Source organism: Triticum aestivum, chromosome 5D (assembly GCF_018294505.1).
Source record: "Triticum aestivum cultivar Chinese Spring chromosome 5D, IWGSC CS RefSeq v2.1, whole genome shotgun sequence".
Lineage (NCBI taxonomy): Eukaryota > Viridiplantae > Streptophyta > Magnoliopsida > Poales > Poaceae > Triticum > Triticum aestivum.
The window spans coordinates 471,503,732-471,521,797 of NC_057808.1; the positions used below are offsets into that span (position 1 = coordinate 471,503,732).

The window sequence follows — 18,066 nt, forward strand, 5'->3', positions numbered from 1 at the left end:
CTAGGAAGGCCAGACCCTAACTTCAGGGCAGGTGTTCATCACAATATGAACATCTATGGATCAGGCGCCATGGGGAATTCAGAACATGGATTTCAGAGGAACCAGTCGTATCCATTCGATGAAGGCGCAAACTTCTTTCAGCTAGGAAGGGCAGACCCTAACTTCAGGGCAGGTTTTCATCACAATATGAATATCTATGGATCAGGCTCCGTGGGGAATTCAGAACATGGATTTCAGAGGAACCAATCGTATCCATTCGATGAAGGTGCAAACTTCTTTCAGCGAGGAAGACCAGACCTTAACTTTAGGGAAGGTGTTCATCACAGTATGAACATGTATGAATCAGATGCCAGGAGGAATTCAGAGCATGGATTTGGAAGGAGTTATTTGGATCATACCAGTACCGAAAGAAATGAAATGCAGGAGAAAGAACGAACTTGCTTATCAACAAATCACAACAATGACCGGATAAGCCCTTCAAATTTAGCTCAGGCATATAGTGAAAAGCTTAGAATGTCCTTCCCTCCAAGAGATTCCTTGACAGGGTTTCGGAAGAAAAAGCTTCTTATTCTAGATCTCAATGGCCTTCTTGCGGATATCAATGAAGATTTCCACAATGCTCACATGGCTGATGCAAAGGTTCGAAGGAAACTAGGTAAAGTTACTTGTACAATTGTCCGTAATTATTATTTGCGAAAATGCAGATATAGAACTGTCACAGATGATATTAATATAGCACTACACCTTTCTACCAGTCTTCCGAAGGCCTTACTGTGATGATTTTCTCAACTTCTGCATAAAAAATTTCGAGCTAGGTGTATGGTCCTCAAGGAAACGGTACGATTTATTATCCTCAGATTTGTTTTACTTTATCCTCATTGCTCCATGCTTACTTACGTGGGATTTATATTAATCCTCATTGCTCCATGTTTACTAATGTGGGGTTTATAATTTTTCTAGGAAAAATGTTGATTCTGTTGTTGACATCCTCATGAGAGATTTCAAACCACACCTACTGTTTTCTTGGGTAAGTAACAGAAACGAACCTGTGGTAGGTGGGCATGCTCTACTGTATGTTATTTTGGTTCTGATATGTTTTATAACGTTCAAATGGTCAGGCCAGGGATAAATGCACAGTGACTGGACGTAACACACTGGAGAACGTGCACAAACCAATAGTACTGAAGGAATTGAAGAAACTGTGGAATAAGGAAGAACCTGGTCTTCCATGGAAGGAGGGGGACTTTTCACCTTCCAATACATTACTTGTGGACGATTCTCCTTACAAGGCTCTGCGTAATCCGGTATTTTCTCAGCTGTTTTCATATACCAGTGTCTTGTTTAACTGTATCATCTCCATATTTGAATAATGCATATTTTCATGCCTATGTTATGCAGCCACATACTGCCATTTTTCCTCAGCCATTCAGCTATCTTAACCGGAACGACAATTCATTGGGTATGCATTCACCATTTCATGTCAATGTAGTTACCTGTTACACTACTACAGCCTATTGATGCATATAAATTACAATTCCCGATAAGCAGGTCCCGGTGGAGATCTTCGCATGTATCTGGAGAAACTCGTTTTTGCAGATGATGTTGAGTGCTACGTTCGCAATAATCCATTTGGTCAACCTTTTATTACACAGAGTGATACACATTGGAACTTCTATGCTGAAATAGCTGGTAAAGAGTATGGCGCATTAACTTGTGCCTGAACTTCCCACTATGTAGTGAGGCGGACTAGTAGACTGATCTTGTGTCGATTCTTCAGACATGAGGGCAAGTTATAGCATGTTTGTTGTATACCTGACCTCCAAACTAATTTTACCGTGGGTTATGGAAAAAGTTGGTGGATCGAAGATTGGATTTTGGGCACCAACAGTTATAACTTGTACGGATGATTTCAAGTGAATATGAATGAATTTTGAGATGGTGACTCAACTTTTTAAAATTGTTTGTCACCGCCTTGTATTTGTTCAGTTCTTCTTCCAGTTTTTTATGTTTTTTCCTACCAGGGCAGTGCTGTGGGTCTGTGTTGTACTTTTATTTCTTGTACCCATTTTCTTGCTAGCCTTAACGGTTCTACTCCAGTGTTTATCCCGTTTGTTTTGAATTGCTTAAAAAAAACTAGTACTAGATAACATCTACACCACTTCTAAAAAGTAGTATTGCTGCGGAGTATGATTGTCCCATGTGCTTGAACTGCTCTTTGACATTTTTTTTGGGTTATGATATACAGAACATGTATGGATTCATCTTTGTGACACGTAATGTTTCTATGTGTGTTTTAGGAGTTAGTCAGATCATAACATAATTTGCCAAACATGAAATCAAAGCTCGCAAAGCTATATTCACGCATACGAGAATAGCGCAATCCGACTATCATAAACTTAAACTTAATTAAATTATCATCTATGATAGAAAATAATAATAATTTAGTTTAGAAAATTGAACCAGCCTGTTTGTTTCTCCTAATATTATCAGCCATTTAAATTATGGACAAAAGCTTTTTACAAATAATTCCTCCCTCGACACATTTGTTTTTCATTTCAGATGACATTGTCATTTTGAAGGTCATCATTTTCATTCTGCTAGAACGTACTCATAACTAATATTTGGAGTATTTTTAGTACTTCATTTACAACATTTGGCATGTTTTTTTTTAACCCACGACCGTATGTTTTTTTAGTGTACCCATAACCGTATGTTTTTTTTTTGAGACATCCCACAACCGTATGTATATCAGACAAAATCATTCAGCAAGCCCGTCAGCGCAGAATAACTTTTTCCAACCTCATAAAGCCTTTTAAATCTAAATAACCCTAGCCCATTTAACACTGCGGCCCGGACCGGAGCGGCCCAGCAACTAGCCCAGGCAAGACACCCTAAACGCGGAGATCTATAAATAAGAAACCCTAAGCGGCGCACTCCTCTCCATTCCGCCTCCACCCCCGAACTCCAAACCCTAGTAGCGCCGCCGCCGCCAGGTAAGAGGCGAGATGGTGTCCGGCTCCGGCGTGTGCGCCAAGCGCGTGGTGGTGGACGCCCGCCACCACATGCTCGGCCGCCTGGCGTCGATCGTCGCCAAGGAGCTGCTAAACGGGCAGCGTGTGGTGGTGGTCCGCTGCGAGGAGATCTGCATGTCCGGCGGCCTCGTCCGCCAGAAGATGAAGTACCTCCGCTTCCTCCGCAAGAGGATGAACACCAAGCCCTCCCACGGCCCCATCCACTTCCGCGCCCCCGCCAAGATCCTCTGGCGCACCATCCGCGGGTACGTCTCCGGCGACGCCGCCGCGGCCGCCTAGATCCGTCGCCTCGCCTATGCACGTGCGTCGCCGTGTCCATTTGGGTTTGTGCGTTTCTGACGATGTCGTGTTTGGTGGCGCTCTGCAGTATGATTCCGCACAAGACCGCGAGGGGCGAGGCCGCGCTCGCCAGGCTCAAGGCGTACGAGGGCGTGCCGCCGCCGTACGACAGGACCAAGCGCATGGTCATCCCCGACGCGCTCAAGTACGTCGTTGTTCGACTGTCTTCTAGATCTCGGCGTGCGTCTTGTATGTGTGTTTGATGTTGACGTGTCGTGTGGTTTTGCAGGGTTCTGAGGCTGCAGCCTGGGCACAGGTACTGCCTCCTCGGCCAGCTCTCCAAGGAGGTCGGATGGAACTACGCCGACACCATCAGGGTATGCTGTTTCCTTGTCCTGTTTCTTCAGTGCTCACTAGTTGCTAGTGTTCGACTGCTACCAGTGTGTTACGATTAGTTTTTTCTGTCATGCTAACTAAAGTTGTCTAGTTGTCCTAATCTATGAAAGTTCAATCTGATTTGCTGGTACTCTAATAGATACGCGTTCAGCTTCTGTCATATAAGCTCTCCTTGCGGTAAACGATTTTTTCTGCATTAAAAAATGTTTATGCTGATTCCCACAGATTTTAGAAACCAGTCACAGACCATGCTTTTAGTACTGTTAAGAATTTTGTTTGCTCATGCTTGCAATCATTGTGTTACTTATGTTACTTGTGATGTTCTGCTGGCTGAGATGTGCATGATCTGGGTGATGAAGAAAATCGTTCGGATTCCCACTGATTTTTCATGATTATTACAACCAGCTACTTCTGACGGATCATGCAATCTCTGGGATTATATTTGCACATTTGTACTCCTTCATGATTGGGCAATGAACAATACTTTTCTTAGTTTTTTGCAAACCTCCTGGCAATACAGTTTGAATCCTCTTTTTTGTGTTCTGCTGGCTAATTAGATGTGCATGATCTGGGTGATGAATAAACTCGTTCGGATTCCCACTGATATTTCATGATTATTATAACCAGCTACTTCTGATGGATCATGTCATCTCCTGAATTACATTTGCACATTTTTACTGCTTTAGACTGACCGTACATGCATTCCTACATTGGTTATGAACTTTGTTGTTCGGTGTATTCTTTTTGGTTGAATTGCATGATCCTGGGTGATGAAGAAAATCGTTCGGATTCCCACTGATATTTCATGATTAGTGTAACCAGCTACTTCTGACGGATCATGGCATCTCCTGAATTACATTTGCACTGCTTTATAACTGGCCGTACATGCACTTCTTATTTTGGTCGCAACCTTGTTGCTCTTTGTGTTCTATTGGGTTCAATTGCATGCTTCTGCGTGATGAAGAAAATTGTTTGAATTCCACTGATATTTCATGATTATCACAACCAGCTACTTCAGACAGACTATGCCATTTTGTGCTCTTTAAGAGATTTTGCTCTGTTTTGGGTTTCAATTCATTCAACAGTTTTGCTGGTGTTTTATTTTCCTATGAGCCTGTGATGTTATCAAAATATTTGCTACTCTTGATGGGTTTATCCCACTTGATGATCTTAACCACCAAGATCTCTGAGGCTCTTTAGTTCTAGATTAATGTTACAATTACAGTACATCCCCCATTGCCAGGTTTTGTTCATTGTGTGCTGATGTTTGTGCATACCGTTTCTCATCGCTCTTTGGCCTGTATTCAGGAGCTGGAGGAAAAGAGGAAGGAGAAGGCCAAGGTCTCCTACGACAGGAGAAAGCAACTGGCCAAGCTCCGCGTCAAGGCCGAGAAGGCAGCCGAGGAGAAGTTGGGAACTCAGCTGGAGATCCTGGCTCCGATCAAATACTAAGAGATATCAGAGCTTTCGTGCGCCATCAGTTTTGGGAAACCTCTGTCGTATTTTAAGTAGTTTGGTAACTCTGATAGTACAATCTGGTTGGTAAACCTTTGTTATGCATGCAGTTCTGCTACCCTCATTTGAAATTTTCTACCTGGTGAACTGTTCCGTTTATCAAATGTGTGCATTTGGAGATTCTAGTGAATGTCTATCAGGTGATTATATGTTGCTGAAGCCGGGTTTTTTAATTTAGTACAGCATTAGCAGTCCCTTGTTATCGTGGGAAATTTAAAAGTAACGTGTTTCCCTTTGTACATGTCTTTCTCTTTCACTCGTCAGGTTAGCGGCTAGGAAAGTCTAGTAGTGACTACTGTTTTTGTGGGATACTTCTCCTAGTGAGTTCTGTATATGCTGGGTTCCATAGTGATTCTGCGCACAACTCATCAAAAGAAAAGATTTGTGTACTTTATTTATTGGAGCTACCTTTGAAATCTTCGTGTAAAACGAGTTTTTGGGCTTCTCCTAATAAACAACAATTCTAATGACACATGCATGTGTCTACTATCATCATAATAGTTCAAACAATGATACATCAAACTTAAATACTTAATAATTTGAAGGCAACATTTTATGAAACATAACTTATGTTTCCATTCATGATCAGGGTGGCCTTCTATCCGTCGATGCATTCAAGTAATTTCTGCAATTGCCGTTCAAGAGATTCGCGCTGAACTGGTGGTACGTCATCCTCTATGATCATGCATGAAATATCACGCAGGTGGTCATGGTATGTCACAAGCCTTTTTGATGCCAAAAGCATGCAGGATCATGAACACTGCCAAAACGAGTTTGAAAACCCCCAAACGCGCTCGCCCTTCATCCTTTCTACATGCTTCTTTGTCTCCTAGCAAAGTGAGCATTACCTTGGGTCTGATATTGTCTTGACAAAAGTTGCTCTACATCCTTTCTACATGCTTCTTTGTCTCCTAGCAAAGTGAGTATTCTCATTACCTTGATGGTTTGATATTGTTTTCCCAAAAGTTGCCCAGTCCCGATATATTCCATTATGGTGTCCCCTTCATTTGAAGCTCGAAGATATTCTTCTCCAAATATCTTAACGATGGACTTCGTTAATTTCTTCAAACTGTCAATGCAAATACTCTCTTCCATTCATCAATAGAATCAGCTCGACATCCGTATGCAAGCATTCTCACGGCTGCACGATTTTTTTCAAACTATTGTGACCTCGAGTTGCATTTCTTATTTGTTGAAAGAATACACAATGTTCTTCGACGACACGCGCAATGCGTAAGAACAACCTCATTGACATTCAGAATCTTCTCCTGAACGTTTTTGCACCATATACTGGATTCTCACCAAAGTAGTCATCCAATAGCTTCGCGTGACCGGCTTGCTTGTTCCGACGGAGGACAAGATGACCAGGCACTGAACCACCCCACTCCGGCTTCTTGTTTGCAGTCGTGTTTGCATACATAGCCATCACAAGATCGATTTCTTCATCCTTGTCCGAAGACGAGTCGTCAAAAAAAGTTTGAACAAGTGCGTTTATCTACAATCAATAAGAAAAACTATGATAACCTTATTGTCATACACTTTTTTTTAAAACATACAAAAATTTGGGTGAAGAATTTCCTCAAATACCGTCGTCGCGTCGGTTTCTTGAACTAGGACTTGGAGACGGAGGCTGGAGCGGGGCAGCAAAGGAGGCGAAGGAGGGGATGAGTCGAGGCAACAGGGGAGGAGACACGCAACAGGGGACGCTGGCGCTCCCGAGTCGCAGCAGCAGCCGAGGCAGCACACCGGGATCACGGCGCGGGGACCTGGCCTGGCAGAGGCGGACAAGTGGTGGGCTGGCAGGGGGGCAAGGATCGGGGCGGTGGTAGGGGTGTGGCGCACGTGGTGGTAGGTGCTAAACTTTTAGCCCGCCAAAAAGATACAGAAATAATTCTGCTGAAAGAAAATGCCATTTTTACACGATCTCTTAAAGTTATGGCCAATTTACGAGAACTGTCGTTGAGTTTTTTTTGCCTCAGCTTCCCGTAAATGGTTGTTAATTTAGAGATAGGAGAGTTGTTGGATTTGCTTTTGGACCGTAAGAGCATCTACAACCCGGCTCGTTAAATGACCCCTATCTGCATGGGCTGATAGCCCGGTCAGTGATTTGTCACAAAATTGCGATCCAACCGGACTACTCAAACTGGCCCTATACGTCCAGGCTGACTAGCACCCCTCATATCTAGCTCATATCTGAGGCAGTATGAGGAGGCCCGGACACGCCTGGGCGTGTCGGACTAACGGGCGAGACCCTCACGAACACATGTCGAAACCAAGTCGGTCCAGTGAGGACGCATTCATGCTGCCACTCCGGCGAGCTGCCTCAGGGGACAAGTCCGGCTATTTCAGCCGGTCTGCGGCCCCTTAACCCTAGACATTCCCATTTCTACCCTCGCCGTCCGCCGCCACTCCCAATCCGCTCGGAGCTCGCCATCCGTCGGTAGCCATGGCCCACTAGCAGATCACCACCTACGCCATGCTCATTCCGGAGCGCCGGTTGGAGCTCCTAACAGAGATCCAGTCACGACGCGGCGCTCGGATTGCAGTAGGCTTGCTTCCTGACTCTCCGAAGGAGGAGGAGCCGGACGCTGACATAAAGGACTTAGAGCCAAGGAAGGAGGAAGAGGAGGAAGGCAAGGCAGATCTAGCGCCTTTGGCTGCCGGATTCGGCATGAGCGACGCGCTGACCGAGCTTGAGGTAGCCCAAGCGGAAGAGGCAGCCGAGCAGCAAGCCATCGTCGACTCCATCTAGTCGAAGCTTGAGATGGAGGCAAACCACCACTACCTTCGCCAGGCGGGCGTGGAGCTAGAGGAAGCAAGCTGGACTCTGATGAGGAGCCGGAGCTGCGGGCGACAGCTGATGACCAGGAAGCCGGTCCGTCCGGCGCCTGCACGGAGGTCGTCTACATCTTCGATGACGAGTAGAGAGGTGGTACGTAGCTTTTGTGTTGTATGGTATAGTATGGATTGCAGATATGATATTTGAGGTATGTGGTTGCAGCGAACGACACATGACGGGTGACCGGGTCCTCTGCACGAACGCGTACGAGTGTCCGCGTACAAAGGGGCATTTTTATGGCAACAATGCGGCTGCGGATGCTCTAACAGCGTCCGATTGACCTTTAATTCCGAGATTGCACCCGAAGCAAAACTGTTCGGCGGGCATGCTCGGCAACACTCGTCTGCGAGGTTTCCGACGAGCTGCGGACAGTGCGAGCGCCACAGAACACATAACATAGACTCCAAATCCTCTTTCCAGTAGGTACCGACAGAACAGAAATATTCAGCTTAACCATATATAGTTTTTTAGAAGAAGAGGGCCCAGCCCCGATTCCATTGCAAAGCAAAAAAATCACAACAGTACACAACCTCCAAGTACAAAACAGACTCCAGAAAGCTACCAAACAAAACAGTAGATGTCGTGGAATTGTCACGGCAGATGTCCTAGTATGAGGACTTAGTCATGGAGCCATCGCACTAGGTTAGCTTAAAGGGGTTAAACAGGACAAAGGACACAGGAGTTATACTGGTTCGGCCCCTTGCGGTGAAGGTAAAGGCCTAATTCAGTTGGAGGTGGTATTACTTATGCTTCGATTACCAGAGAGCGAATACGCTTGACCTAGCTTTCGATCTGTTCTCTCCTTCCCTAAACCGCCGCCTGGTCGTCCCTTTATATACACAGGTTGACGCCCCGCGGCTTACAGAGTCCCGGCCGGCCCATAACAACGTGTCTGGCTCGGTGACCAAATATACATGCCTTACAATACAAGTCATACATACATGGCGGTTTACACTTATGGGCTTTAAATCGCTTCTGGGCTCTAGGCCATCAAACGAGTCTTCATAGTGAACCGCCCTCTTAAACATCTTTATGGGCTTCATGATATGAACCGCTGTTGGTATAACCCGGCCACTTTAGGGCGGGTCATACCCATTAGTTATATCCCCAACATTAGGCCCCAGTTGATTTGAACTTGTTCATGTCAATCTTCAACACTTCAAGAAAAATCCTTCTTCACTTGTTCTCGCAAGATATTGTAACCCGCCATGATGTCATCTCCTGAAATTGTGGTAACTCGCCATGACGTAACCTGTTATTAATATTACATATGGCCCAAATCTTAATAAATCTTCTCTTTTAATGAACCTCCGAAAATCGAGGCGCTCACGCCGTCACATATCCATTTTCTTGTCTCCTCGATTCCCGCGCATACCACTTATCCTTCCAACCTTATAAATAGGGCCACGGGTCGTCTTTTCACTCTCCCCCTTTGCCTGCTCGTCTTCATCTTCCTCCTCGCAACGCTCCAGCGCGCCCGAGCTCCGCCGCCGTCGACCTTCGTCCACTGCTTCAACTCCGGCCGCTGCATCACCCTGAACGAACCAGAACATCGCGGCGCCCCTCTGCTGTTCATCAGCGTCGGTAAGCATTCACCTTTCTTCTTAATAGATCTGCCTTAGGGTTTCACTGTTCGTCGGCGTTCATCACCGTTCCTCCTTCTCTTTCCTAGATTGCATGGTTTTCATCTGAAAACAACACAGATCTTGTGCGGTAGCAGTTTTAGCACTTGTTTTTTAATATTAGAATATATCCTAATTGCAATAGATCTCATCTGGGCATCCCCACTTTTCTGCTGTCGCCACCTTAGGTTAAGATTTTATTTCATTTCTCTGAACTGCTACAGATCCAAAACGAGTTTACAAACGGACCCAGCTTAGAACTCGGTGGTATCTCGATTCAACGAAGAAGAGGTGCTATCTTCCCCTATGCTTGCTTGCCGAGTCACCCCAAAGATTGGAACCAGACATGGTTTTACTGCAAAGACACCTCTCCGGCTGATGAGAATCCACTGCCGGCCGGGTTAGCGTGTCCAGCGTCTTGACCTAAAGCATCATCTTCCTGAAAAGCTCACTGCTGTTGAACGTGCAAAGCTTGCCTCCACCATTGCAAAGGTCAAGGCTCTGCTGGGAAACGGGTTAACTAGCATTGACTGAGTTTGGTGCTGGGTTTCTTGGCGGATCATACCCTTAAGTCGCCGACCCGGCTTAATGTGTACTTACACGGGTGGTGTGAAAGATCCACTGCGCCATAGTTCCGTGTGTTTAACTAATGAAGCAATCACTGAAATGACAAAGACCCTTCTGAATGAAGAATTAGAAGACTGCAGCAAAGTGGGTCTGAACCCTTTCTGCAAACTTAATCCGCCACCAGATGTGAGTTTCTAAATCTTTTTACTTTTACCTCATTATTCAAATATTCTCTTAACTCAACTCTGATAACTTTCACAGGCTGAATCTGATTTTTGGGAAAAGCAATATGATCATGAAGCTGCCAAAAAGGCCAGGGTTGCCAAGAAAGCCGCCAAGAAGACTGCCAAGAAAAACAAGAAAAAACCAAGTGCTTCCAGTATGTTTGAACTGGACGACAGTTCTGAGTCGGAGGTAGCCCTTGACTCCCTTGGCTCCTTTTTCAATTATCTTATTGACACTGATTATTGTCAGGATGACACGGGGGCCAGCCAAGCAGTTGAAGAAGAGGTAACGATTATTTCCTCCGACTCAGAGCCTTTGCCAAGACAGAAATTTCGACGGGTAACCCGGAAAGTAAGCTTTTCACACCCCTTAGCTCATTTGTATCCTCACTTTCTTTTGAAGCAACAGCAGCACGAAAACCGGCGACAGACTCGGACCAGCGGAGGTGAAGAATTATCCTCCAGCCTACCGAATACTCCAGCTCCGCGGAAACGCCGAAATGAGGTCCTTCCAAACTTAAAACTCTTTTTACCTACTGGCGGGTCACATTTGACAGCCACTTAATTCTTTTGATTCAAATTATCAGGAAGCTTCCCGCTCTTCTTCCGGCGACTCATCACAAACCCAGCTGCCGGCTTTCAAAACTGCCCCTGGGTAACAACAATTACTTTGTATTTTCAACTTCTTATATTCTTATACTTATACTGACTTGTCATAAACCGTGCAGTGGTCAAGCAAAACCTAGTAAAAAGGCAAGGGTGACCAAGCTGGCTGAAAATCCTAAAATCCATGAGCCGGAGCAGCAAGTCCCAGCATCAAACGCTTCTGAAAAACAACCGGAAGAACCTGCTCATGAAGCCCCACCAGAAATTCCTGATCTCTCCCATGGTCATATAGATATCAATCCTTTGAACACCAAATCCTCGAGCCCACTTAAGCCGTCAGAAGAGCATGGTGAAGATGTTATGATTACTAGCACTAGCTTTAGAGAACCGGGGCAACCTACCGTCCTGGCCAAACACTCCGCCAAAGACGAGTTCGTTGAAAGGCGGAAAGTGAGATTTGACATTGCCGATTACTCTCAACTGAGCGTCAGTGAAGTATTCTCTGGTTATCTTAACCAAGTTCATACCAGCCGCGATCTTGAGATTGATATGGTGAAACAGATGCACCAGAAATATGAGGTATGAATTCCGGCTTAAATAAGCTATGCATATCCTGTCAGCCCCCAAGTCTACCGTGTATAATATAATAGAATAGGCTGTAGACTTAGAATAGTAATGAGTATAAAGCATCTGTGATAAAAAATCCTTCAAAAACCCGTCTTTCACTTTCAGCGTTGAACCGGATTTTAATGATCAACATTGCATCCGTAGCCCCCAAGGGCCGGTTTAATCAACATGAATGAACCGGTACTTATCATTGTTTAAAAAAATCAAAACTTAATTGTGTAGCCCCCATGAGCCGGTTGTGTTTGTTCGTGGCACAACCGGGTCATCATAAAGTAGTAATGAAACACGAGCAAATGTGCATTAGCCCCCAAGTGCTAAGTACTCTTGCTTGCAAAGTGCTTGGGACTTGGCCAGATAATCTGTTGTATGAAGAAGTTTTTGGTACGCATTAGCCCCCAAGTGCCAAGTGTTGTTGCTTGCAAAAGGCTTGGGACTTATATTCTTATACCCGGATATGAATGTGATTGCAAATCTGTGCTTGTACAGAATGCCACTGCTCAACTGCAATCTCAATTGGATGATGCCAAGACCCGGCTAAAGAATCAAGAATCTGAGACCCGGAAAGCCAATTCAAAATTCCAATTTAGTATGGCTGTAACGGAGAAGCTGAAGACTGATTTTGAGGCTGAAAAGAACGCCTGGGCTGAAGAAAAACAGCTTTAATGCACCGGGCTGAAAAGGCGGAGGCGGCTCTTCAAGAAGTGACAGCTGAGCTGACCGGTTTAAAACACCGTGTATCCCAGATGGTTTCTGCTATCTTTGGTGAGCCGCCTCATCATCATCAAAATTGAATATCTTCTTTCTATATCATAAACCGCCACTGACCATTCCACAATTGTTATACAGGTCCAAGGAGCAGCAATCTTAGTCAAGACATGCTGGTGAAACTTAAAGCCGTATATACGCTTGTTGAACAGCTATATACCGAAACTCAGCGCACGCTAGCCACGATGTCTCCATCAAATCAAGGACCCAATCTGCTGAGTGACGTCTTGAAGAAATTGTCAATTCTGCCTGCGAGGATTCAAGAGATAAAACGGTCTTGTGCAAGAGCCGGTGCAATGACGGCCTTGAGCCGTGCTAAGGCATGGCTACCAGAACTAGACCCAGCTGAGATAGCCACTGGGTACCCAAGCTTGAAAGAGGATGGCACTTCTTTTGACTAGACAGACTTCGATGCTTGTGTTAAAGAGATACGCTCTCTGGCGACTCTGATTGCTGATGAAACGACTCTCTCAAAATATCAGTCGGCTTATGATGCAGAAAACCAGAAGATGTCCACGCCGGCTTATAAAGTGATGGATTTGATTCCCCCAATCCGTAAGCATACTTTCGCCCCTGAAGTTGATCCGTCCAACCTTATAGATGATGAAGCTGAATTCCAAGATTTGCGTGGCATTGATTGGTCATCACCCAACTTCCAGACGATGGAGGACGAAGAACCGGAAAAGGATGATCCAGAAGCTTCAAGTCGTCCAGACCAGGAAGATTGATCCGCTGGGCGGCTCAAATATTTGAACTTATGCAAACACTTGATCCTTTGGACTCATTGAGTCATGTAATAGGCTAGTAAAACTTTGATCTGTCGTGCCATCGTGCATGTTTTTGTTTTACGCAACACTGTTTGACCCGCCATTTGAAAAGCTACCGTTTGATGCTTATGATGATAATGATTTATGCAGATGAAATGAATCATTATCTTGCACATAAGTAAACACAAGTGCCTTGGCGGTTTACCGCATGGCGGGTCATAATACCTCATATAAAACCACTGGTAACGAAAATAGTGCATAACCATGGTCGGTTTAACCATAATTAAATATACTCCAAAATATCATACCTGTGATATGTGATTTAAACTGCCGGCTTACCATACCAATGCAGTAAGGGTGATAACCCAAAACTTAGGAGACAATACTTCCAAGTGTGTAATATCACCATATCCTGGCGATTTATTTTCAAAGGCCAGGCCGGGTTATCAGAAACCACGGATATACTCAAATATGAGTTGTTATAATTGAGGCTATATGGCCTGAATCATTATTAAATCATATGTCAAGATAAACCAACAAATTTTCAAAAAACGAATCAAAACAAGAAAAACAAGGCTTTCATGGTGTATGAGCCGGACCAAGAGGGATATTCACAGCTGTGATTCGAATACGATCAGGAAGCCCCCAAGTGGTTTGCGGTCATAATTGTGGCATTGCGCCGATCAAGAGGGATATTCACAGCTATGATTCGAATACGATCAGGAAGCCCCCAAGTGACCATAATTGTGGCATTGCGCCGATCAAGAGGGATATTCACAGCTATGATTCGAATACGATCAGGAAGCCCCCAGGTGACCATACTTGTGGCATTGCGCCGATCAAGAGGGATATTCACAGCTATGATTCGAATACGATCAGGAAGCCCCCAAGTGACCATAATTGTGGCATTGCGCCGATCAAGAGGGATATTCACAGCTGTGATTCGAATACGATCAGGGAGCCCCCAAGTGGCCATAATTGTGAAAAAGACTCGTTACTCTTGGAAACGAAACGACAGAGGCCCTGCTTTATCAGGGATGCCGGCTTTATTATAATCATCATAATATATACATTGTCAAGATATGTACATTGTAAGAGCTGGTGGCTCAAGTGTAGTAAGGCCGAAGATGAGCAATATTCCACGGCTGGTGGGTCTCCTCCTCCGACTTACGTGAATCCTTGTGTTCTCGAATGTCGATTAGGTAGTATGATCCATTATTCAGATTTTTGCTGACCACAAAGGGTCCTTCCCAAGGTGGGGATAACTTGCGCATATCAGTTTGATCCTGGATAAGCCTGAGCACCAGGTCACCTTCTTGAAAAGTTCTGGTTTTAACCCGACAGCTGTGATAACGGCGCAGATCTTGCTGGTAAATCGCCGAACGAGCCGCCGCAAGGTCACGCTCCTCATCCAATAAGTCAAGTGCATCCTATCGTGCTCTTTCATTATCAGCTTCAACATAAGCCGCCACACAAGTCGAATCATGACGGATGTCACTGGGGAGAACCGCCTCTGCTCCATAGACCATGAAGAAAGGCGTGTAACCCGTAGATCTGTTGGGGGTAGTATTGATGCTCCATAATACCGAAGGTAACTCCTCCACCCAACAACCCGGCGTCCTTTGCAAGGGAACCATAAGCCGGGGCTTGATGCCTCTTAGGATCTCCTGATTGGCTCTCTCGGCTTGACCATTAGACTGGGGGTGAGCCACTGATGATACATCAAGCCGGATATGCTCACGTTGACAAAATTCTTTCATAGCACCCTTGGATAGATTTGTGCCATTATCAGTTATGATACTGTGGGGAAAGCCAAAACGGAAAATCACCTTTTTGATGAATTGAACCGCCGTCGCCGCGTCACATTTACTAACCGGCTCTGCCTCAACCCACTTTGTAAATTTGTCAACCGCCACCAAGAGGTGTGTCTTTTAATATTTGGACCTTTTGAAAGGCCCAACCATATCAAGCCCCCTGACTGCAAACGGCCAAGTAATTGGAATCATCCTCAATTCTTGAGCCGGCACATGAGCTCGTCGTGAAAACTTCTGACAACCATCACATTTACTGACCAGATCCTCAGCATCCGTCAGCCAATAAAACCCATGCCGAAAGGCTTTAGCGACGAGAGATTTAGAGCCGGCATGATGACCACAATCTCCTTCATGAATCTCATGAAGAATCTCACGACCCTCTTCTGGAGAAACACAACGTTGAAACGCCCCTGTAACACTGCAATAATGTAGCTCTCCATTGACAATTGTCATCGATTTAGACCGCCGGGTTATCTGCCTGGCTAAAGTTCCATCTTCAGGTAACTCGCCCCGGGTCATATAAGCCAAGTATGGGACTGTCCAATCAGGAATAGCATGAAGAGCCGCCACCAGCTGTGCCTCCGGGTCAGGAATAGCAAGATCTTCCTCTGTAGGCAACTTAACTGAGGGGTTATGCAGAATATCCAAGAAAGTGTTAGGTGGCACCGGCTTACGCTGAGAGCCTAACCAACTTAAAGTATCAACCGCCTCGTTTTTCCTATGATCAACATGCTCAACTTGATAACCCTTGACATGACCCACAATAGCGTCAACCTCTCGACGATAAGCCGCCATGAGTGGATCCTTAGAATCCCAAGTGCCAGAAACTTGCTGAGCTACCAGATCCGAATCGCCAAAACACCTCACCCGACTTAAGTTCATCTCCTTAGCCATCCGAAGACCGTGGAGCAAGGCCTCATACTCAGCTGCATTGTTAGTACAAGGGAACATCAACCGGAGAACATAAGAAAATTTATCACCTCGTGGGGGAGTCAATACAACTCCAGCCCCCGAGCCTTCCAACTGTCTGGACCCATCAAAGTGAATAGTCCAATATGTGTTATCTGGCTTTTCCTCAGGCATCTGCAACTCTGTCCAATCATTGATGAAATCCACAAGTGCTTCAGATTTGATGGTTGTACGAGGCACATACTCTAAACCATGAGGTCCAAGCTCAATGGCCCATTTAGCTACCTGACCTGTGGCTTCTCTGTTTTGAATAATATCCCCTAGAGGGGCAAAACTAACCACCGTGATAGGATGACCCAGAAAATACTGCTTAAGCTTCCGGGTAGCCATAAAAACCCCGTACACAAGCTTCTGCCAATGTGGATATCTCTGTTTGGACTCAATAAGGACCTCACTGATATAGTAAACTGGCCGTTGAACCGGATATTCTTTGCCTGTTTCCTTCCTCTCTACCACAATGGCTACACTGACAGCTCGGCTATTGGCAGCCACATACAACAATAAAGGCTCTTTGTCAATGGGAGCAGCAAGAACGGGCGGCTCAGCCAACTGTCTTTTCAAATCCTCAAACGCTTGATTAGCAGCATCACTCCAAACAAAGTGATCTGTCTTCTTCATCATCTGGTAAAGAGGTATAGCCTTCTCACCCAACCGGCTTATGAACCAGCTTAAGGCCGCAATACGACCTGCCAGACGTTGAACATCATTGACACACGCCGGCTTAGCCAAGGAAGTGATGGCCTTGATCTTCTACGGGTTAGCTTCAATGCCTCTGTTGGAAACCAGAAAACCCAAAAGCTTACCAGCTGGTATACCAAAAACACACTTGGTCGGGTTAAGCATCATCTTATAAACCCGAAGATTGTCAAAGGTCTCCTTCAAATCATCAATCAAGGTCTCCTTCTTTCTGGATTTCACCACAATGTCATCCACATAAGTATTAACATTACACCCAATTTGACTATGAAGGCAATTTTGCACACACCGTTGGTAAGTCGCCTGGGCACTCTTGAGCCCAAAAGGCATGGACACATAGCAGAAGGCTCCAAAGGGAGTAATGAAGGCTGTCTTCTCCTGGTCCTTAACTGCCATTTCAATCTGATGATAACCAGAATAAGCATCCAAAAAGCTCAAACGCTCACAACCCGCCGTAGCATCAATAATCTGATCAATACGAGGGAGAGCAAAAGGATCAGCCGGACAAGCTTTATTTAAGTTCGTGTAATCCACACACATACGCCAAGTGCCATTCTTCTTAAGCACCAACACCGGGTTAGCCAACCACTCAGGATGAAAAACTTCAACAATGAACCCAGCCACCAAGAGCCACGGGCCACTTCTTCACCAATGGCCTTGTGCCTCTCTTCATTAAAACGACGAAGAAACTGCTTGACCGGCTTAAACTTCGGATCAATGTTGAGAGTGTGCTCAGCGAGTTCTCTCGGTACACCCAGCATGTCAGAAGGTTTCCATGCAAAGATGTCCCGGTTCTCACGGATGAACTCGATGAGTGCGCTTTCCTATTTCTGATCCAGATTAGCACTGATGCTGAACTGCTTGGATGAATCGCCAGGAACAAAATCAACCAGCTTGGTGTCGTCTGCCGACTTAAACTTCAAGACCGGGTCATGCTCCGTAGTTGGCTTTTTCAAAGATGTCATATCGGCCGGGTCAACATTGTCTTTGTAAAACTTCAATTCCTCTATTGAGCAGACAGACTCAGCATAGGATGCATCACCTTCCTCGCACTCCAAAGCTATCTTCCGGCTTCCATGCACCGTAATGGTCCCCTTGTGACCCGACATTTTAAGCTGCAGATAAACATAACAAGGCCTTGCCATGAACTTAGCATAAGCCGGTCGTCCAAACAGGGCGTGATAAGGGCTCTTAATCTTCACCACTTCAAACGTCAACGTTTCAGGCCTGGAATCATAATCATCCCCCAAATGCAACCTCCAGAGCTATATTACCAACCGGGTATGCCGACTTACCAGGCACCACACCGTGAAAGACAGTATTTGACGGCTTAAGACTTTTATCAGTC

At 45.4% G+C, this 18,066-nt stretch overlaps 2 protein-coding genes, 1 non-coding gene and 4 pseudogenes across 4 annotated transcripts in view; all 7 read left to right on the forward strand.

Annotated features, from left to right (window-relative positions):
• Nucleotides 1-1,967, forward strand: part of LOC123122873 (uncharacterized) — a 5,395-nt gene extending 3,428 nt beyond the window's left edge. Inside the window, exons 4-9 of one of the 2 annotated variants that reach the window (XM_044543242.1) lie at nt 399-655; nt 756-837; nt 961-1,027; nt 1,119-1,304; nt 1,399-1,459; nt 1,549-1,967. In XM_044543242.1, the coding sequence (XP_044399177.1) occupies nt 399-655; nt 756-837; nt 961-1,027; nt 1,119-1,304; nt 1,399-1,459; nt 1,549-1,721 (826 nt within the window). In that variant the 3' untranslated portion in view covers nt 1,722-1,967. Of the gene's footprint in view, nt 1-8; nt 656-755; nt 838-960; nt 1,028-1,118; nt 1,305-1,398; nt 1,460-1,548 lie in introns of both variants that reach the window. The other variant, XM_044543241.1, reaches the window with a different exon arrangement.
• Nucleotides 1,968-2,986: 1,019 nt separating this feature from the next.
• Nucleotides 2,987-5,381, forward strand: LOC123122875 (60S ribosomal protein L13a-4; the record flags this gene model as incomplete). The annotated part of the gene is given in 4 exon segments (XM_044543243.1): nt 2,987-3,277; nt 3,400-3,516; nt 3,601-3,688; nt 5,016-5,381. Coding segments are annotated over 4 exon segments (621 nt in total). The 3' UTR covers nt 5,160-5,381.
• On the forward strand, nt 4,052-4,127 carry LOC123126351 (uncharacterized; annotated as a pseudogene).
• LOC123126353 (uncharacterized) lies at nt 4,274-4,349 on the forward strand (annotated as a pseudogene).
• On the forward strand, nt 4,468-4,544 carry LOC123126356 (uncharacterized; annotated as a pseudogene).
• LOC123126359 (uncharacterized) lies at nt 4,657-4,731 on the forward strand (annotated as a pseudogene).
• Nucleotides 4,819-4,901, forward strand: LOC123126917 (small nucleolar RNA SNORD24). The gene has a single exon (XR_006462120.1). It is a non-coding gene; the product is annotated as a small nucleolar RNA SNORD24 (small nucleolar RNA).
• Nucleotides 5,382-18,066: the final 12,685 nt, after the last annotated feature.